We start from the raw sequence: 23,480 nt of genomic DNA on the forward strand, positions 1-23,480 counted from the left end.
AAATCCAGTCCAGTAGCGGCCTGGCTTAATTTTCTTAGTGGTGCAAACTATGAAATTGGCGCCCCTGATATTTTTGTCCTTATTTGCGCCCTCCATCATTAAGTGAAAATATTAAACTGTAAGAGCAGTGACTGGTTGAAAGTAACGCCCTTAATCTTTGAAATGGGAATTTTATACCTAGTAAGTCGATTTAGTCTATATTTTTGGACCTACCTCCGGGTACCCCGGTGGAGGTCCTTTAAATTAACCCATGTCCGTTCATCGTCCGTTCGTCTGTTCGTCAGGAGTGTGATTATTTACGTGGGTCCCGTGCCCTCGTGGGTCCCGTGGGTCCCGTGCCCTCGTGGGTTCGTGCCCCCGTGGGTCCAAAAAAAAAACCCGTGGGTCCAAAAAAAAAACCCGTGGGTCCAAAGAAAAAACCCGTGGGTCCGAAAAAAAAACCCGTGGGTCCAAAAAAAAAACCCGTGGGTCCGAAAAAAAAACCCGTGGGTCCAAAAAAAAAAACCCGTGGGTCCGAAAAATAAAACCCGTGGGTCCAAAAAAAAAACCCGTGGGTCCAAAAAAAATCCCGTGGGTCCAAAAAAGAAATCCCGTGGGTCCAAAAAAAAACCCGAAAAAAAAAATACAACTGATTTCATTGGTTGGTTTGGTTCCGGAAAAATAAATGTCTCGAAACATTCTATTGTTTGCTTGTGTGTTTTAAACTGCGGGTCGGTTTTAGATATTTGCGAGATTATGTATCTGGAATTCTCTACGGCTACGGCTAAAGCGGCGAGTTAGGCAAGTAATGGCGGGTGAAAGCAAGTTCGATATTTGACGTACGGCATTATGTCGACTTTGCTTATAGTACGGGTGTTTTGGTGTTTTTCCCGTACAGAGCAAAGTAGACGACGACATGTCGCCTTTGGTGATGACCCGCATGGGCAGCCGTAGAATATCTCTTATACATAATCCCGCTATTGTCTGCGGGAGACTGAGTGTTCGAAAGTCTTTTTCTCGAGTTCAAGGTAGGACAAAACAGTCGAATATCAACTCTTTCAATACCGCCAGAAAGAGAAAGTTTCCGGATTCTAGCAATTGACAAATGAGAAAGTTTGTTGCAGGGCGAATTCTCACTGTTGAAGAGACTTGCTTAATTTTGCTTTAATCGAAAGTAAACTTCATTAACTTTGAAGAGACCCCTAATCAGACCCAAATCAGGCGATCACGCCAAATTTCAAGTTCAATCACTCATCACGAAAAATGACCAAATCGAAGTTCATCACGCAATTATCGGCAATACATACAGAGCAAAATTTCGTTTAATCACGCATCACGCTCCAAAATTTTGTCAAATCGTGATCACGTTCTAACTTCCAATCACGCAATCAAGCCAGAAAAATTCGGAATCGCGCCATCACGCTTGAAAAAACCCCCCGGTCACGCCATCACGCAAATCGCTGGGGAGGCCTCTCTTTGAAGAAAATTCAGTTTCAAAGCGAGTGGATGTTTCTATCAGAGGCTATAAGGTGAAGAAGACGTCGTTCCAAAAGGAACGATTTTTTGGGATTTTTTTTGGACCCACGGGTTTTTTTTTGGACCCACGGGTTTTTTTTTTGGACCCACGGGTTTTTTTTTTGGACCCACGGGTTTTTTTTTTTTGACCCACGGGTTTTTTTTTCGGATCCACGGGTTTTTTTTTGGACCACGGGTTTTTTTTTTTTTTTTTTCGGACCCACGGGTTTTTTTTTGGACCCACGGGTTTTTTTTTCTGGGGACCCACGGGTTTTTTTTTTTTTTTGGACCCACGGGTTTTTTTTTCGGACCCACGGGTTTTTTCTTTGGACCCACGGGTTTTTTTTTGGACCCACGGGGGCACGAACCCACGAGGGCACGGGACCCACGTAAATAATCACACTCGTTCGTCAGCTTTTCTCGGGATTAGCTCATTAGTTTTTTCTCATTTTTTGCACTATGATGCAAAATGGCAATGCCCAAAATGTGACGGAGCCCGATTTTCGGAAAAAAAATTTTCCGGCCGTAAATGCCGGAAATATCCCGGAAAAAACTGTTTTTTTGGCACTTTCTCGAGATTATATCATTAGTTTTTTCTGATTTTTTGCTCAAAGATGCGTATTAACAATGCCCAAAACATGGCCGAGTCCGATTTTGGAGAAAAAATTTTTTCCGGCCGAAAATGCCGGAAATATGCCGGAAATTGCCGTTTTTCTGGATTTTCATTGGACTTTTTCTTTATAATTGGTTGTTTTTTCGAATCAAGCATGTTTGAAGCCGGAACTATTCAAAAATCGCCGGAACAACCTATTTTCGCCGGAAAGACAGTATTTCTTGAATTTCTCGAGCTGTACTTTATATTTTTTTATGAAATTTTGCACACTGATGCAAAATGACAATACCTAAAATGTGACGCAGCCAGATTTTCGAAAAACATTTTTTTCTGGCCGAAAATGCCGGAAATATACCGGAAAAACCGGTTTTTTGACATTTTCTCGAATTTTCATCCTGATTTTTCTCTGATTTTTTGCAGAATGATGCGTATTCGCAATGCTCAAAACATGACCGAGTTCGATTTTTGAGAAAATGTTTTTTTTTCGGCCAAAAAAGCCGGAAATTTCCATTTTTGCAGATTTTCATTGGATTTTTTCGTTTCATGTCTTTGTTTTTTTCAAACAAAAACATGATTTATAAGAATGTCCACGATTAAGCAATGAAACTGATTTTGGTACAGGAACTTTCTAAAAATCGTCAGAACAGCCTAGAATCGCCGAATTCCATGAATTTCTCGAGTTGTTCCCGTATTATTCTGCATTTGCATACTATTGTTCTCATTTTTCAATTGTCTTATTACATCAATCTTCAGGTAGGACCATTCAGTATGTAGCTTGTTGCTTTCTAAAACTCTTATCAGAAAAATTATCTGATAATCTTAAAACTTTTGCGTCGCTGTTCTTACTTTACTCTCCATTAAAGATCATGGCTGAAAGAAGCCCCAAAAATGCAGAAGTTGGGAAGAAGGGTTCGTTCTAATTTTGGCGCCGCAGGCAAAGAATTTTAGTGTAAGAGCTTAAAAGATCTTCTAAAACGGAGAAAGTTAGTGAGTATAAGACCACAAAAACCACAGCGAGAATCAACAAGTTTTGATCATTTTGGGGGTGAGCATTTGTAACTAGGGGAAAGTGAGCAATAAATTTGTTCGAGTTTGCTAAATAATGTTAAATTTCTCTTCTTGCAACAAAACTTAGATGTCGAATGAAACAACAGCCGCCATCTTGGATTTCCATCAAAACTGACTTTCGTATCCGTCAAACAAACATTTCTAGCGGGCCGCGGAAGAGCACTCTCATACGCCCAATTCATAAGGGCGACACATTCTCTTTAACCCCTGGTGGATACACAACAATTCTCTTACTTCTGATTCAATATTGATAGAAGTTTTGAAAAGTTCAAGAGAAAGGATGCAAGAGGGTAAAATAAAGCGCCGCAGGCGAAAAAAAATAACATTGTACTCATAGAAGGTGCTATAAACGTGCCGAAGGGCGCCAAATTGCTCAGTTAAACATCAACAAAATTTTGGCGCCCCCTTGAAAAGCTCTTTTGGCGCCCCTCTCAGATCTTTCTGGGTGGTGCACTGCACACCCTGCACCCCCTGCCAGGCCGCCACTGTCTAAATCCCATTCTAGATGCTAAAAGAAATTTTTCCAACATAGACATGTAACGTAAGATCTCCGAATTTAAAAAAATACCTTTGATCTTTTTAGGGCAAATTGTAAACATAAAATCTCTCATCCGCGAAATTAACTTCCGCGAAGCTTCCAAATTTCGAGCTGTGAACAGAACTGCGAAATTAAACTTTGCAAAAATTTCTCCCTGCAAAAATTTCTAAGTAATATTTATTATTACATTTTTAAAACCATTTTATAACATTTTGATGTAAAGTTATTTTTAAAGGGCCAATTAGGGCTAAAGGACTAATTAAAATTTTATAATCATGCATGGCATGTGCTGAATTCTTTTCGTCATTCTCCCACCATTAACCCAAATTGAACACCAACCAGATCTAATTATTCAATGTATTTGTCAAATTAGTGTTATCTCAGGTTTTATGGGCAGGATTTTTCTTATCTGTAATAACATTTTTTTGGATAAATTTTTCTTTTGTCACTTCGTAAAGACTTTGTGAAAAAAATATTTAAAATATTAAAATATTAATCAAATACACAACATGATCCTACTATCCGTCGCAAGAGCCTACCTTAAGGGAACTAATTTTTGCGGAACTAAATTTTGCGGTTTTTTCAGATTTAGACCCAAACCGTAAAATTAAGTTCCCACAAAATTTTTCAAATGCGAAAAACAGTCGAATAATTCACAGTACGGCTCTAATTTTCTTTCAAGTGAGAAATCCGCAAATATTAAATCTTGAACTGCGAACCGCAAAAATTAGTTCCCTTAAGGTATGTGCCGATAAAAAACAAGGAAAAACACTAGTAAAACCAGGTAAATAGTTCGGCCTGCTCCACTTGCTCAGCTAGGAGGGCAAATATTTCGTAAAAAACAAGCGAAAACACTGGAGCACCTATGAAACCATTGAAACCAGAAAAATAGTTCGGCCTAGCTCCACTTGCTTAGCTAAAATGGCCTATATCTCTTAAAAACAAGCGAAAACACTGGAGCACCTATGAAACCATTGAAACCAGAAAAATAGTTCGGCCTAGCTCCACTTGCTTAGCTAAAATAGCCTATATATCTTAAAAACAAGCGAAAACACTGGAGCACCTATGAAACCATTGAAACCAGAAAAATAGTTCGGGCCAGCCCTACTTGCTTAGAACGGCCTATGTCTCTTAAAAACAAGCGAAGACACTGGAGTACCTATGAAACCATTGAAACCTGATAAACAGTTCGGCCTAGCTCCACTTGCTTAGCTAGAACGGCCTATATCTCTTAAAAACAAGCGAAAACACTGGAGTACCTATGAAACCATTGAAACCAGAAAAATAGTTCGGCCTATCTCTACTTGCTTAGAACGGCCTATATCTCTTAAAAACAAGCGAAAACACTGGAGTACCTATAAAACCATTGAAACCTGATAAATTGTTCGACCTAACCCTTCTTTTTTAGCTATTAGGCCAATATCTTGTAAAAACAAGCGAAAACACTGGAGAACCTATGAAACCATTGAAACCAGAAAAACAGTTTGGCCTAGCTCCACTTGCTAAAATAGGCAGTGGCTTGTAAAAACAAGCGAAAACACTGGAGCACCTATAAAACCATTGAAACCAGAAAAATAGTTCGGCCTAGCTCCACTTGCTTACCTAGAACGGCCTATATCTCTTAAAAACAAGCGAAACCACTGGAGTACCTATGAAACCATTGAGAGCAGAAAAACAGTTCGGCCTAGCTCCACTTGCTTAGCTAGAACGGCCTATATCTCTTAAAAACAAGCGAAAACACTGGAGCACCTATAAAACCATTGAAACCAGAAAAATAGTTCGGCCTAGCTCCACTTGCTTAGCTAAAATGGCCTATATCTCTTAAAAACAAGCGAAAACACTGGAGCACCTATGAAACCATTGAGACCAGAAAAATAGTTCGGCCTAGCTCCACTTGCTCAGCTAGAACGGCTATATCTCTTAAAAACAAGTGAAAACACTGGAGTACCTATGAAACCATTGAAACCAGAAAAATAGTTCGGCCTAGCTCCACTTGCTTAGCTAGAACGGCCAATATCTCTTAAAAACAAGCGAAGACACTGGAGTACCTATGAAACCATTGAAACCAGAAAAATAGTTCGGGCCAGCCCTACTTGCTTAGAACGGCCTATGTCTCTTAAAAACAAGCGAAGACACTGGAGTACCTATGAAACCATTGAAACCAGAAAAATAGTTCGGCCTATCTCTACCTGCTTAGAATGACTATATCTTGTAAAAACAAGCGAAAACACTGGAGAACCTATGAAACCATTGAAACCAGAAAAACAGTTCGGCCTAGCTCCACTTGCTTAGCTAAAATGGGCAGTGGCTTGTAAAAACAAGCGAAAACACTGGAGGACCTATAAAACCATTGAAACCAGAAAAATAGTTCGGCCTAGCTCCACTTGCTTAGCTAGAACGGCCAATATCTCTTAAAAACTAGCGAAAACACTGGAGTACCTATGAAACCATTGAAACCAGAAAAACAGTTCGGCCTAGCTCCACTTGGTTAGCTAAAATGGGCAGTAGCTTGTAAAAACAAGCGAAAACACTGGAGCACCTATGAAACCATTGAAACCAGAAAAACAGTTCGGCCTAGCTCCACTTGCTTAGCTAAAATGGGCAGTGGCTTGTAAAAACAAGCGAAAACACTGGAGGACCTATAAAACCATTGAAACCAGAAAAATAGTTCGGCCTAGCTCCACTTGCTTAGCTAGAACGGCCAATATCTCTTAAAAACTAGCGAAAACACTGGAGTACCTATGAAACCATTGAAACCAGAAAAACAGTTCGGCCTAGCTCCACTTGGTTAGCTAAAATGGGCAGTAGCTTGTAAAAACAAGCGAAAACACTGGAGCACCTATGAAACCATTGAAACCAGAAAAATAGTTCGGCCTAGCTCCACTTGCTCAGCTAAAATAGCCTATATCTCTTAAAAACAAGCGAAAACACTGGAGCACCTATGAAACCATTCAAACCAGAAAAATAGTTCGACCTAACCCTTCTTCCTTAGCCAGCAGCAGGGCCAATCTGCCGATGTCTTGTAAAAACAAGTAAAGGGAAAACTGATCCGTCTGATGTAATATGTTTAAATTGTATATTATATATCATGTTACAACCATAATACTCTATAATACGTCTAATTTTTTTTGGAATACCGTCAGATTCAGATCTGACGTGTATTGAAAAGGCCGACGATTTCACCAGCCCATACATTGCGAGCTTGCCCTTATCAAGAAGAATTCGAAGAGGGTAGTGCGAGCGAAGCGAGCAAAAAAATTGAGATATTTTGTTTTAAATATTGTGTATTCACCAAATTTGTGTATTGCGAGCGAAGCGAGCGAAAAAAATTGCAAGATTTTAAAATTTATTCCACCAAAATTGGTTTTGGAGCGCAATGGCTCATGATCTTCGATACCAAGGAGGTGGTCGATACCGGTAGTTGACCAAAAATACCGACATACCGACATAAAAAAGGTCTTTTACCGATACCGAGATGGTCTTAAAATACCGATTACCGATCAATTTTTTCCTCTAATACCGATTTACCGAACTAAAAAAAGGCCAATACCGATGTACCGATATCCCGTAAGATGTAAGATGCCCTTCCACTGAAGCGATAAAGTAACGTCAAGTTATTCGAATGCTAAAAATAGTTAGCAATCTACCGCAGAGCTTCGGAAAATTGTATCTAAAGTTTTGACAGGAATTTGCTTGGTTTGGTTTAGTTGTAGCCTAGAAATGTCGTGCGTCGATCATAAAAATTCCTTGCAAATTGATTACCAGTCCCCTAAAAAGCTGACTGCACCGCTAAGGGTTGAAAGGGGTATTCTCTGGCATCCATAAGTAGCATAAATAAAGCCTGAAATACACGGGGACGATAGGTTGAATAAAAACGTTAGAGGGAATAAGACTATAAAATAGTCGCCCAAGTGACGCTGGCGATCAGCTGGATTCAAAGTAATAAATCATATTTAATCATCATTTACAATTCGACCGAAGCCGCCAATTGCCGTGCGGACATTTTTTTGTATTATTGAAACCGTCAATAAAAGATCTTTTAAGGCTCATTCCATGAGTGATTAGTGGTCAGCAGTGAATTATTCGTTCAAGTGCATCATTTTACCACACAACAGCGAGTTTATTCTTTCGATCAAAAAAATCATAAAAAATTGTACCAAAATTGAGATTTGTCTGTTTATTTATCAGCCTATAAGTCGGATTTCGAAGATCCAAAAAAAGTACCCTTAACGTATACACCCACCCCGGGTCCTCCCCTCATTTTACTGCACACGCTTTTTATAAGAATATATTCTATAAGGATTATTCATGATAAGATGTGCCAAAAAATTAAGAATACGCCAAGAATATCTCCATCATAGAATTTGGCAATTCAACTTTAGAATGTCACTTTTAACTGTATTAACTTGTACTTGCTAATTATCCCTCAATAAGGCTAAAAACCTTTTATAAAATGCCATTTTTGCTTCAGGTACGCGTTCCATGTTAAATCTAGGTTGAATTACCTAAGAATACCTTAACAATATTTTAGGAACATTTTCTTAAAAAAGTTAAGAATATCCATGATTAAATGAAAAAACACAATCCGCATGAAAAAGCTTATAAAATGAGACGTATTATCCTTGGCTGCCTAATTGTCTTCTATTTATGAAGTATTTTTCATCTCTAATTACACGCTTTTTTATAAGACTAGTGTTCTTTCATTTCATGATGGATATTCTTAACTTTTCGGGGAAAATCATCTTAAAATATTATACGGCATATTCAAAGGTTGTGACGCCTAAATCTAGTATGTAATACATATCTCGGGTAAAAATATGGCATTTTTGTGAAAGCGTTTAGCATTGCTGAAGGATAATTGGTAATTTACATTTTCATTTACATTTTCATCATTAATATTTTTATAGAGCATGTTGTTGTGTATGTTCTGGCCGGGTAGCTCAGTCGGTAGAGCATTCGCCTTACAATCTAAGGTTTGTGGGTTCGATCCCCGGTCACCGCCAACTCAGCAGATGAGTAGCCTAGATTGGGTAATCTGATCTAAGTGGGAGCTGAGAGTAGGTGTGGCGCTCCACCTCAGCATTCGATCTCCCAGGTCTAGCGCAAATAGAAAAGAGGATAGACTTGCTCACTCCCGGCTCTGCCGACAGCCACCAGATGAATATACTTACTTACTAGTGATAAAGACAACCGTCGAAACGTCGCATACACAACTGTGTTTTTTATGTTCACCTTACTTACTAGTGTATGTTCTTATAAAAAACGTGTAAGAAGTAATTATTGTATATGCCGTAAGTAATTAGTTTTGCAGGAATTTCTACTTAATGATGTCAAAACAAATGAGAAAATGTGAAAACATTACAATGATATTTCTTGGTTAGTTTTGTTACAGTGGCTGTTTAAACTGGTTTTAGTTACTGCTGTTTTTTAATTTTTGCAAATAATTTCAATGTTTTTTTTTTCATTACTTTTGAAAGATTTAGGCAGGTTATCGTTGCTGAAACTGTCAAATTTCATTACCGGCTTTGGGCTCTCACAGCTCGAAATTAAAAAAGTGTGCACAACTTACACAACAAAACCGTAACTTGAGTATCAGAGGCTGAGTTTTCAAAGAAGATATCGACCTCTGACGACCAAGCAAAGAAATTTTATCGCGCATGTCTCAATCTAATCACTGTAGAATGAATCAAAGATGAAGAGAAAATATTACCATATACACCTTTTCGACCGTAGTCGCACGGTCAGGCGCGTGTCACTTGATTATTTAATTATCCCCCTACTCGATCCAATCCTTTTTTGATACTTTTTTCTATTGTCTATAGGTGCAAAAAAAGGACTGGGCGGTTTTAGTGGGATAAAGCGAACAAAAAGATTTCCGCGCGGCAATTGGCGGCTACGGTCGAAAAGGTGTATTAATGTCTAGCAGACTGTATCAATATACATGTTTACTATTTGAAAAATTCGCCATTCAAGAGTAATTGAAATGAGTTTCTTTCAAAAAAAATCTTCTTCATGATTCCCAAATGTATAAACAGTAATTACTAAACTATTGATTATGACAATGTTACTTCAATGGAATCGAAATAATAGACAAATCTTTATGTTATGATTCTCTATCACTGACTCTTTTTAAAAAGTGTTGATGACATTTCTGAGTTGTGTTTTCAACGACGCGAAAAAAATATTGACTTTGAACTTAATCCAGATCTTGGATTGTCGTCATTGTTACTTTCTCTGCGTGGTTTGCGCGCTGATAGAATCTGGATTGGTCGGCACAAGTCAATATATGATTTTGGCCTGTGCTTCTTTCACGGCAACAAAGCCGTGCATAATGTAAAAATCACTCAAAAGTTGGACTGAGAGGAATAATATTGATTTAATTATCTAATGTTCATTTACAAGTTATTTAACTGGACATTAATCAGGGTAAACTGATTTAGAAAACTTTCAAGAAAATCGCTAGCGAAGTTTAACTTGCCGTAAATCTTTTTCTGATATGTTAAATTAGGGAATTCCAAGAATTCTATTTTAGTAAAGTATAGAAATATTTATTTTTCATCTTCATTTTCAAATCTTTTGAAAAACTTAAAACCTTTAAATTCATCCACTTAAAATAATTCTTCCAGTGAGGTTTAACTACGAAAAATTCATGTCTGTTGTACCTTTAGTATCCAAGGTACTTCGCTACGTTATATACGTGTGTTATACTCCGGTACAGGGTAGGGTATCACTTGCAATTATACTTTATATCTTGCAATGATTTCAAGAGCAAAGTATTAAAATGTGGTGACTTTACTAGATTTCACTGTTTTCATTTTAGAGAAAACTACTCCTGAAATAGACAAAATATAGACACTAGAAAAAAGAGACCACACCCAACAAAAAGGTCTGGAAATGAGTAAACCAAACGCAACGCTTGCTAAAAGCCATATCCGCAAAAACGGAACACAAGCCCGGCCATCAATTGATATTCATTTGAACGGAAAAGGTCACGTGGAAACTGAATTGGTAAAGCACAGAACGATCAACCGGACAACCTCATCTCCAGTCCACTCACCAACCTTAACACGTGCTATAAAATGTAGAAGTTTCCTTGACGATGAACTAGATCTGGATGATTTTTGTTCGGCAAAATCTGGTCTTGGTACCCCAAATGTGACGCATAAAACACAGAACAAATTAAGCCCGAAAATGCGGAAACGAAGCCACTCCACTAAGAGTGAGAAAGAACTTTTAAAACATTTTAGTCGAATCAACCTCAACAACTGATCGAAACAATCACATCCCTGGGACTTGCTTTTTCGCAGTTATTTTCCAAAGTGTCATAGCAGATCTTTGCAAAGAACTTAAACTTGTTAGTGTTACTGTCACGGCGTTTACGATTTATAGTTATGTTACTCAAATTTCGAAATTTATACCAAATACTCATTGAGTTTAAAGCCCGAAGAGCTAGAGTAGAATCTCTAACCTTTCCCATGCAAGAAAAAGTGAAGCCACCTATTTCCCATCCAGAACGCGCCTAGAACACACTGCAATCATGACAACGGATTGTATCGAACTAGCACTTCCTTTGTTTTTGAGGACTGCATCTTTTGAAACTTAGCGAAAGATTTTACTTTAAGGGCTCTGGACATACCCAATTTTTCGATTTTACACCAACTTAAATGACAATTTCTGCATTTTAAAAAGATTAATGTATAACTTTTTTTATATGTCCTGTTAAACCTAACTTTTTAGAATTTAAAAATCGAAAAATTGAAATGAAAAAATTAAATGAGTTTTTCGAAGAAGAGTATTTTTCTTTCAAAGCCCTAATCTAGGTAGATCATGAAGGTAATAAATATACAGATGGAGAGAAAACGTCTCGGTAATGACCTAAATGGTCGTTGAAATCTTTTATAAATATATTCAAAGCGGCTTTTCTTTGATGTACCATCATTGGAAGCAAAAAACATCAATTTATAACTTTATAAGAACAGAAAGAGACTGTTTGGTTGATTTTGATAAACTTAATTTTGCGAGAAATCTTAGTTAAAATGTGATTCGAAATAGTTTCAACTGATTTAAGTATAAAAGAATATATTACTTTCATTAGGATATATTTTTGGGCTGGCATTTTGTGAACATTGAGAGTCGCATCACTTTATCATTGAAAGTTTCTTATCTTAAAATCTTCACGTCTAAGTGGGCAGCGGTTTTCATATTCTGACAAAATGATCGATACAAGGTTCCTAATCGTAACACGTAATTCTTTTTTAAATCTATCGATGGCTTTATGGGCAGCTTCCCCTAGAAGTTTAGAGTATTGTGCTTATTATGTGAAGTTTTTTTCAATTTTTCATGACAAGGCTATTATATTTCAATATACTTGTTAAAAATGTAATGTTTTTTCATTCATCTTAAATATTCCCACGAGTATACCCAAAATTAATCATCTAATTCCCAAAGCAACCAAGCAGCTGTTTGCTTCCGATGATAAATCAGAATAGAACAAAAGGCATTTACTCTCCATCTATCTTTATTACCTTCATGGGTAGATCAAAAAATTTTTTGGTTCAGTTGATGTATTTATTTTGTATCTAAAAATATAATTTAAAAAATATAAAATCTCATTTTTCTAAATTTCCATACGATAACAGCTATAACTTGGGATGTAGCGAAATAAAAAAATTTTCCCGAAAAAATCTAAATAAAGAAATTATTTCTCATTAACTTAAAAAAAGTTTGAAACAATAAAATGATTTCCCCAAGAGATTAGGCTTTTTTGTGAAAAGTACATGAATAGCGTCGTTATTACGTTTTATTAAGGTCCATGCCACGCTTATTCCTTAATTACTCATGATGTAATTACTTAAATTCATTTTTTCAAAATCAATTTGTTCGTCAAAGAAGCGAAAACATAAGGTTTTATCTTCAAATTCTGAAATTGATTTTTCACTATGACCAGAGCCCTTAAATCCGTCGTTTGTGTAAAAACCACGCGCGGGTGTTCTGGATGGGAAGTAATTGGCTTCATTTCCCATCCAGGAGTCTCGAGTCTAGCTCTTCGGGCTTGGAAGTCAATGGCTTTATTCTGATTAGCCTGGAGATCCATGCTATGATTTCTTCTTTTCCAAACTAATAGACGATATCGGCTTAACGTGAAAACTCATATTTGGCCCCCGAGAATTGCCCACAATACTTTGCACAGAAAAAAGTTTACGGTGAAAGTCTTTTCGCACAAAGCATTGTTGGCAATTCTCTGGGGTCAAATTTGAGTTTTCATGGGAAGCTGATATCGTCAATTGCGAAATGAATGGCATTGGTTTTATTTGGGCTATGAGTTTGAATTTCCCAGCTCCATATGATATGTGAAAAAAAAGCCAATCAAACTTTGTTATTTTTTCACTGGTCACACCTCTAAGACAAAAAAAACAAGTTGCTAAACTAGTTTTTATTTTAGTAAGTGAGGATAGCACTAAATTCGAATTTCCTACTGTGAATTTTTTGAGACAGAAATCTGCCTCACAGCCAAAACCCGTCCTGTATACATCAGTTTATAGAAATACAGGACGGGTCTCCTGTCTTTATTCCGATGTTTCGTATAAAATGTCTTCGATATATGGATTTGAAGATTTGAAATTTGTCGAGCCAATTGATTGGACACAAGGGTTATTTTGTGGTTGATGTTTTCTTTACATAATATTGTTCTGTAAATATTATTTTCATTTTTCTGTTGTTTTCTCAGTTGTATCATTGGTTTTATTAAATATGGTAGCTTTAAAAAGTATTTCTTGGGAAAAACACGCCTCTTCAGGCCCTCTCCTCTTCAAAAGGAGCTTCTCTGTAGGAACTTGAAAAAAACCATTTAGCATGTCTTAAAACCATGATTGAGGATTAAGGGATCCATTTCACTGACCTACGCAAACCAGCTGACAGACTAACGTTGTTTCAACGTTTATCAAATGTTCATAACGTCCATATAACGTCGAAACAACGTTGTGTGTCAGCTGGGAAACTCCGACTTCATGAAGAAGTAAATAAATAGTTCATAGCAGCATACCAGCATGGATATAAACTTTAACAAAACCTACTACATCCCTGTGTTACAGTTGCAGTCATGCTTCCCCTAACACACTGGAAAGTTTGGCAGCAAAATTTCTTCTCTGGTGGAAAAAATACTTAACGATTATAGCCCAACTGGAAAATTGACTTTTTTCATTCCCATTTAAAGTTGCAAAAAAATTTGCAAACAATAAAACCATCCCCACTGTTTTTTTTCAGCGGAGAACAATAGAATTTCTATCCCCAGTGTGATTTTGATAGCAATTTTCATCCCATATGTGGGAAGAAGTTCCACCGGGGCTGTGATACAGGGGTGTTTTGTATATCTAAGAAGAAAAGACCTTAATCTCATCCTCAAGGTGTTCTTGATATGGTAGATTCGCTGGATTGCAGGATAGGGATTCAAGGATTCATATTCGGATTCAGGATTCAAAAAAAGCTTTGCGATTAAAAATTGAAAGAAAATATTGACTTCAAACCAAAAGATCTTGAAAAATTACATAACAGAGAGCAAGTCTTGACAAAAAACTGTTAACAAAATGGGCATGGCCTTGACGCTAGTTTGGGAAATTCCCCTTTAGTTTGTTGACACTTTAACTGTGTTTCCCAGCCCCCTCGTTGTATTTGGATCAATTTCTAAACACCAGATCTTGAGGGTCATATCAATGCCACAATGATTAATTGTGAACAAAATTTATCGACAAAATAAGCGTGGCCTTGACGCTAATCTTTTCAAATTTCACTTTTTCAAGATTCAAAACACTCAAATGACAAGGTTTGGCTAGTTTCCAGTCCCCTAATTGTATTAAGACCAAATGTCCAGTATTTATTTGGACGCAGTTTCATCCAATATGGAGAACATTGGGCGTGCGAGAAAAGATAATGGACGAGGCGATATTTTTTGCATATTGGATTCAACTTTGTCAAACAACTGTTTAATATTTTTTCAAAGTGTCTAAAGTATGAAGTAATCTTTATGTCTCAGCCAATCAGAGCTTTACTCAACCTTTATTCGTGACTTCTTTACATGAATCTGATGATAGGAAATTTGTGTATTCTTTGTAGATCGCAGATAAAACGGTGAAAACAAAAAAGGTGAAAGTTATTTGAGTTGTTTGAGTGGGAAGGTTTGACGTGAATAGAGGACTTAAAAATACAATGAACTCTAATATTAGCAGACAATGAAATAGTTCTGCAAATAGCTGTCATTTTTTCCTATGCGCCTAAACACCGAAAATCTGCACTTTTAAAGGCATTGGGTTTGAATTTACCAGGTCCTTGAGGGCTCTCAAGATAAGCGATCTACTGTTGAGTAGACCCACGAATGGATTGGCTGTGTATTGTCTAATTTTTACGTTAATTACAACCAATCAGCTGTTAGATGTTATGTTAGAAAACATTGCAATGTTGCATAGTATGGTGAAATGCTTTTTCCAAATTCATGATATGCACCATTGCAATGTCTTCCACGGACCCAACGGCTGATTGGTTGAAAGTGACGTATTGATTCATTTTACGTCACTTACAACCAATCAGCTATTGGGTCCGTGATGTAATGCCAGAAGACATTGCAATGGTGCATATCATGAATATTAAAATCACAGGACAAAATAAAAAATAATTACCATGACTTTTTGGGTGATTTCACAGCCTTTCATCCAGTGGGATTACTGAGAGGCTTCTGATTGGTTGACGAGTCAATGGAAACCCTTAAAACAAGCAATTGAATTTTGAGTCATAAGACGAAGTTGCTTTCCAGAGGTGGATCCAAAGGATCCGAGGGTTCCCATAGATAAAATACAAATACATTTACACATAAAGGGACAAATGGCAGGTTACAAAGGTTCCAAGGGTTCCCTAATAGATATAACACAAAAACATTCACACAGATACTAGGAACAACAAATGGCAGGTTCCAAACCTTCCGAGGGGGGTTTCCAGATAGATAGAATACTCGTTCCATATTTTTTCTTTTTTATAAGAACAAATTATATAAGAACATAAGGCTTCGATGGTCAAAATATTAAGAACAAGTTCAGAACATTTCCAGGCTTAAAGCTCAAAAAGTTAAGAACATTTTGAATATTCTTATAAAATAGCTGTGTATTGAAAGATTGCAGCTTCTGCCGTATTCACCGAAAAGGCGACTGTGATTTTTTTTGATTTTTCTTTGATGCTAATTTTCAACCTTTCATAACGGTTAATTCGCCATTCATGAATAGTGGTTTACGAACAATCTAGCCAGGGGTCCATTTAAAACTTTTATAGACTGGTTGGCGCTATTAAGTACTTTATTGGACTCAAAAATTATCAAAAAGCAAAGTTCAGTCAGAAGTAGACTCTAGTCTACTAAAAATCCCGAGTTAGAGACTTATCGATTCTTTAGAACTACTGTTCCCTGTGGACATCCTACCTTTAACCTATTATGACAAATGAAAATTTATAAACGTCTAATCAATGAATATAACTCATAACAGATCAAGTCCTGGCATGTGACCTTTTGCTTTACTATATTATACAAAAAATCAAAACTTTTATTAACTTCAAAGTCTTCTAGAATAATGCTAATTAAGTCACCATTTATTTCAAACATTTTTTTCTCTACCTCGTATTTTGAAATGTTTGCCATAGCATTAGGGTTAGCTAATCATTAACTTTTTAATTGCTATCTAGTACAACAGTGTGGAACTTTAAAACATTGAGTGTTGATTGATTTTAGATAAGCCTTTAGAAATTTAAAGGGATAATCAGGTGGTATGGGATGTTTGGTTTGGATGTGCGTACGCACTAAGGGGGGGGGGGTCTTCTCAAAAGCGTATGCTTGCGTACATTACATACAGGGAAGGGGTCAAAGGAAAATGTACGTACGCAGAGAAATTATTTTCATAGTCCTTTTTTGCATATTTTTTTGTCGACTTTTACGCTTCTTAAACGCATCAAGAAAAAGAAAAAGTAAACATTGAGTTTCATGTATGAAATAAAGGTCCGAACCAAACGATTCGATATCAAAATTTTCTTCAACCGAGGAGGGGGGGGGGGTGAATGAAAAAGTACGTACTTACCACAGGGGGGAATAGCCATTTACGTACCCTTGCGTACATGGGGGAGGGATATTCGATTGTCGAAATTTTAGTGCGTACGTACTATGTGGACGGCTACTGTGTGCTACTAGTAGTTTTTACTGATCAACTGATGTTTGCAATATCGCCATTTATTCTAATCACAGTTGCGGATTCATGGAATTTCACTAATTGGAAAGACAATAAACAACCATATATAACCAGAAAGTTTTAAACTAGTTTTGCAAATGTGTTCTTGTTGGATGTTCTTATTGGACAGACTACCCTAGATCAGAATTAAATACTCGGCCCATTCCTTTTGGGGCTAAGAGTTTATGTTAAGGTCAATACAATCACTTTTTCACTTATTTCACTTTTATTTCACTCTTTCTCACTCTTTCTCAGGTTTGCTTAGTTTTTCGTATCTCTTTGCCTTTTTATATACTACATGCAAATTTCCTTCATGATTTCGTCCATTAACATCATCCAAGGACTTTATTGGGAAAACTGCTTTGAAAAGGGGAAACATATTGAATATGCAAAACCCTGAAATTCAGCAAAAGAACAAGACCTAATAAACCTCTTTTAGTCTTATGAGACCAAAAAGAACGGGTTTAGAGTATAGACTATTATTAAGGTTTATTGGTTCTGTTATTTCGCTTAAGGGACAAACTAAATTTGATATATCACCTAGAATACATAATACACCCCCGAAATTTATTCAAAGAGGAAATTTCCTAATTTTAAAGTTCTAGTCCAAAAAGGAAGGGCCCCTAAAAGATAAAGAACTGTTTTAGGGATATTTTATCAACTTTTAAAGAAGAATGAGTTTATATGTTGGTTCTATTGTTTTCTTTATTAAGGCAGTAACAATATGGGAGGACCTGAGTTTGGTATGGTGCTGAGCTGTTTAATGGAATTTTGACCGGGGTTTTTGGTCTTTTTGAGGAAACAAAGTAGGTTGGCTACAAAGGTATGGACTTGTACTTGTTGTGGGGATAATGTTTTGATATGTTTAGTTTCGATTTGAACTGGGTCTTCGTGGAAGGAGCTGCGACAGATAAAAGTTTGAAAAGAATTACGTCTAGGCATCAAAAAATCAAAATAGACAATACCATATTTTTGACAAAAAGAAATTTAGCGTGACTGGATGTGCCTCATTTAGGCGTGGGATATTTTCCTCTCTCTAGAAATAAATTGAAAAAAACATAATGACGTCAAATTGATAAAAAGGTATCATTACGTCACTGGGTTCAGTTGAGGCTTCCTGGAATAAACTAAATGGAAAATTTAGGGTTATAGACACACATTTAGTTTGAAAATATTATTTGGATGATCAAATGCTAGTAATTAGAGCAGTAGTGTAGTAAGTGAAGTGGTTTATCAGGAAGGTACTCTAAGGTTCCGAATAATAGGGGGTCTGAATAAAAGGGGGGGGGTTCCGAAATTTTTGCAAAATATAATAGAAGGGAGGGTCTGAATTTAAACAAGGGGGGGGCTGAAAATCATCATCATTTGAAACGTATTTGACCTGGTTTGCAGTACTCTAACGTCGTTCGAAATTAAGCACTTCAACTCGAAAACAAAAAAAATGGAAAATTAATAAACGGGGGGAGGGGGTCCAAATAAGAACGGGGGGGGGGGGGGTCCGAAAAATTTTGAAAATTAATACTTTAATGGGATAAACTTTTGCGGGGATTACATTTCACGGATTTCGCCGATTTGGGTGTCATCTGCGAAAATCCGCGAAATTAAATCCCAATGGAAATTTGTAAGGGCGAAATATTTCTAAACAAAACTCAAAATATGTCAAATAAATCCTATTTGAATTGTTACTTGCATCAAAGAGGCGCAAACAATGTGTATTTCAACAACCAACATGCATGATTTGACAGTAAAAGTCACAAAATCGTGAAAATATTGCCACCTAATAGTGCCATCCGCAAAATTAAGTCCCCGCGAAATTTTTGAATTTCGCGTATAGGCCCAACCGCGAAATTTAACCCCCGCGAAAGTTTATCCCATTAAAGTAAGCGGGTGGGGACGTCTATTCGGGACCTTGGAGTAAGGTTCGATTTCCATTCGGTGCTATGATTTAATAGCAGTTAAGTGGGTGTACCTTTGCCCTACCACTGATTGCTATGGGAGTAGACTTGGTACCTAATCGTTGTAATAGAAACCCTTTGACTCTCAATAATTTGAGCTCTGGGGAATATCTAAATTGTTCGAATTACAGTACGATTCGTATTAATTAATGAAAGTATTTTAAGAGACTTGTGGGGACTGCGAACAAGTTCAAACGATATACCGGGTGACCCACGAAAAAGTTCGGACCTTTCTCGGCGTCTTGAGGCCGAACAAATGTCCCAAAGTGCTCGGAATTTTGGTATTTAAAAAGTAGATATCCTAACTTAAAATTTGAGCTATCACTTTTTAAATTTGACCAACTAGTTCTCTACTTATGACATTTTAAACTCAAAATTCACTTTTCGGAAAGTGTAAAAAACACGTAAAAAAGAGGTATTAAATTAATGCAATCAATTAGAAAATCTCTTATAAATTGACTTATTTAACGAGTTTTATGACATTAATAATATTAAAAAACACCTTTTAAAGTAGTTTTTGTTTAAACCAAGACTAGTTTTTATCAAAATTGGCACTTTCAAGGAATTTTCTCAAAAACTGTATATCAAAAACGTCTAAAAATACCTAATTTGATACCCCTTTTTTACCTGTTTTTTACACTTTCCGAAAAGTGAATTTTGAGTTTAAAAGCTCATAACTAGGGCACTTGTGCGTCAAATTTAAAAAGTAATGGCTCGGATTTTAAGTTAGGATATCTACTTTCTAAATAATAAAACTCCAAGCACTTTGGGACATTTGTTCGGCCTCAAGACGCCGAGAAACTTCCGAACTTTTTCGTGGGTCACCCGGTATCTACCTAGAAAACTTTGAATATTAGAAATTCAACTTGGCGAGGGTCCATTCTTTTTCTTTTATGAGTGACGTTGAATGAGGGAAGGGGGCAGGACTCAATCATAATAGGATCGTTAGATCAGAATTAATGTAAACCAAAGTAGTCATCTTACATTACTTTAGATTAACTTTTACACGTATGGCTACAAAATGTTATATTCACTAAGATTTGCCAGCTTTGCTCTTGGTATGCAGTTATTCAGAAATTTTGTTAACAATAAAATATAAGATGATATTCCACAAAAGACAAAAGACACTGATAATACAGTGTAATTCAAAAACTGAGGTTGTGTTACATACAGGGGTTCCAAATTTGGAGCTAACATCGATTCCCTTTTCTAGAAAAGACAACAATGTACAACAATAGCCATAATATTTGACACAAAGTAGGAAATTTCTTAGCTAATTTTTAACTGGGAATGATTGGAAAGATTCTTTTCCTATCCTTTAGAGCTTATACGGTTGTCATGCACTTCGGCAATAAGACTTAAAGTATGTACTACTAAATACGGAAACTGCTTTGTAAATTCCTCATTCAAAAGCTTTTCTAAAAATATACCAACTCATTGACATTGCCAAGCCGAGAATAGGCAAGAGTAGGATCAACGGCTCAATATATATTTATAATTCGTTGTTAGGATTTAATGTTACAGAGTATTATTTAAAGCTTTTCTGTAAAAAAGCGGATTATATATCCCATTCTATATTGATGGCGTATTGAATCATTCTGAAAATAAATTGTGAGGAATGCCACTATAAAAAGGCACTATATAAAGATTTGAAATAAAATCATGATTATAAGAAACATGTTAAGATTTCTTTCTATTGTTTCTATTAAATATAATTCAAGAATTAAGAATATCACTTGAAAATTATTTCATGCAATCCTATGATGTATACAATATATATCCGCATTTTAGTATTTAGATTCTATTAAAATCTTCAAAATCTATAAAATATGTATCTTTTGTGATTAAAATCAATTCTTGAAAGTTTTCACAATTTTTAAAAAATCTTGCACGTTGGAAAGGTTAATCTAACTACCACTTTACTCTTAAATGGAGGTAAACTGTTCCTTTATAATAATATATCAGTCATTAATGGTGTCAGCATCTCGGCATGACGTCATTGAATGGCTCAATTACATGCTATGCCCTATGTACTAAAGTATATTATTAGAAATATCTTTGTAAAAAATTGGATATGCACGTTGAAGGGGCTGAGCATGGGATGGAGAATGTCGACTTAGAGAGCGTCAATTTCCACCATTATGGAAGGAAATTTTTGAATCTATTAAGGCGATCCCTTACGCAAATCGAACGCTTGCTTTCATAATGGCGGAAATTTCGATTTAAAATACCGATATCCAAACCAACTTATAATATCATTTCAATCATAGAAGAATAAAATACAAACCACGCTATGACAACCACTCAAACATTAAGGTACTTGGTCACACTGGCCATATTAACGACGATTACAACTGGCTTTCCCATTGGTCATCACAGTAAGGGACTGAGCACTACTTGTGCATACTTCTCATGGGTATTATGCGACGCGCCGAAGAAGAGAGACAATATTGAAACTAATGAAGAATCAAACGTGAGTAGCGTCCAAGCTGGCACACAACGTTGTTTCAACGTTTATCTAACGTTATATGGACGTTGTGAACGTTAGATAAACGTTGAAACAACGTTGTGTGCCAGCTTGGGTTTAAGTCATAAACCGTTTAAGTAATTTTTTCGAACGGAGTAGGAACAAAAGGCTCTTCTTTTTCTAATCTCCGAGCAGATTTTGATACTCTGCGCATGAGACCAATAACAAACATAATAATCAGAAGCCAGTCGCTTTCACTTTCGTTTTCAAGCAAAAAGAAACGCGGGTTTTGATTGTTTTGACAACTGTGTCAAACCGTCATATTTGCCATGCGCAGAATGAATGATCTGTTATGAGATTATTCTTTTTCTAACTAACTTCCCGAAAGTAGGGGAAAGGGTACCTGCTTACCCTATATCCTCCTCCTCAATCTAAGAAGAAAAACATTAACCAACTTTTTTATTAAGTTCCTGGTAAGTCTTTGACCTGACGTCCAACCCTGGTCTGGAAGCCTTTTGTTTCCTTCCATTGTTTCTTAGTTGAACTTGCGTTCAGAAGTCAGTTTGTTTTGCTCACTTTTTGATCATGTGATTAAATCTTAAACCAATCCCAAGTACTCCCCGTACTTGGTAACGTGATCAAAAACTGAGCAAGTCGATTTTTATCTTTTGATATCAAAAAAGGAAAAAGCTAACAAAAAGTTAAAACAATAAGCTTTCAGACCAGTGTTTTTCATAGGGACTTATGGTCTTACGCACCTAACTAAATGGAAAATGTTAGATAACAATTTTGTACCCGCACTGGTTGGGAAAATACCGATCTTCCAACAGAAATATGGTCACGATGTCTCGAATTCGCACTTTACATTTAAATGGAAGTAAAGTGTTTCTGGAAACATCTAAGTAACCTTTTCCACTTAAAAATAATGTTAGAACAATCCAAATCTTAGAAATGGCTACGAAATGCTAATTTTAAGCCCTTTTTTAAGCAAAAAAGTCAATAACAAAAGTAGAATAAAACTTTATTAAATAAGCCTACAATGAATCTGATGGCTTGTACACACTGAAATTTTAATTTGTATTCTTTTTCTAGAATTTGACGATGCTAACTGACGGAAAAACAGATACCAAAGAAGAAGTAGGCGAAAACGAAGGAACGAAGGAATCAACGAACGAAAGAACGAATGAATCAGTTAACGAGGAAGAGATGGAACAACAGATCGAGAAATCATTAGTTGATTTACAAATCGAACATATCAGGAAATATGTACTGAATGAAATTTTAGACAGTAAAAACATGACGCTACCTGAAAAAGAACATTTGCTAGATGAGGCTCTGGAACTAAGATGATATAGAAGTCTACCTGACATGCATAACACGTTTTCTTTTCTATAAAAACGCCAGAAATGTTTTAAGCCTAAAGGGAATCATCCTGAAATTTTCTTATTTCAAGCATTTGGAGAGTATAACTTAAAAATTTCACGTTTTAGAGTCTGCAATGCCTTAAAATGTCCTTAGAATATTCTTGATTTTTTTTGGCTGTGTTCTAATATACTTTGTTCTTATAAAAACAGCGTGTGTTATAATACCACCCAATACCTTCTTAGTTGGTACGAAACGTCACAAATACATCCAATTAACATCCATAAGTCGTTCAGAAGCTTGGCTCGGTTAACACAATGCACGTCTTTAAAGGCGAAAACCAAAATCAACAATGTCAATATGGAAAATTGGATGAGGTCATTATAATCCTCCAAAAATTAAAACTCATTAAACTTGTAAATAATCATTCAATAATTCCCTTATCAAGACAATTAATTTAATGTGAATTTTAAACGTGATTGTATTTTGGACTTTTTATTCCACCCTCTTTCTATGCCGAACAATTCTTAGTATCCTGAAGTCTTTGGTCTTGAGGGGGCGGGTTTCATGCTTGGCGGAGGAGCAGAATCGGCCCTTTTTTGGGAAGGAGTGGCGAAATTTGGCAAAAATTTTGACAGAATTACGGAAATTGGGTTTTCCAATGGAGACGGAAAATTAGAATTATTTTTAGACGTTTGACGGAAATTGGAGAAAGAATTGGCGGAACTGC

At 36.3% G+C, this 23,480-nt stretch overlaps 1 protein-coding gene across 1 annotated transcript; it reads left to right on the forward strand.

Moving 5' to 3' along the window:
* The first annotated feature begins 20,993 nt into the window (after positions 1-20,993).
* LOC136805142 (uncharacterized) lies at positions 20,994-22,923 on the forward strand. The gene is made up of 2 exons (XM_067061709.1): positions 20,994-21,394; positions 22,481-22,923. The coding sequence occupies exons 1-2, from the start codon at positions 21,215-21,217 to the stop codon at positions 22,736-22,738; spliced, it is 438 nt and encodes a 145-aa protein (XP_066917810.1). The 5' UTR covers positions 20,994-21,214; the 3' UTR covers positions 22,739-22,923.
* The last annotated feature ends 557 nt before the right edge of the window (positions 22,924-23,480 follow it).

Source organism: Clytia hemisphaerica, unplaced genomic scaffold, assembly GCF_902728285.1.
Source record: "Clytia hemisphaerica strain Z4C2 unplaced genomic scaffold, Clytia hemisphaerica genome assembly, whole genome shotgun sequence".
Taxonomy (NCBI): Eukaryota; Metazoa; Cnidaria; class Hydrozoa; order Leptothecata; family Clytiidae; genus Clytia; species Clytia hemisphaerica.

Coding starts and splice junctions, on each gene's coding strand:
- LOC136805142 (XM_067061709.1), top strand. CDS start 21,215: ATGACAACCACTCAAACATTAAGGTACTTGGTCACACTGGCCATATTA. Junction 21,395..22,480: donor AAACTAATGAAGAATCAAAC/GTGAGTAGCGTC, acceptor TTCTTTTTCTAG/AATTTGACGATGCTAACTGA.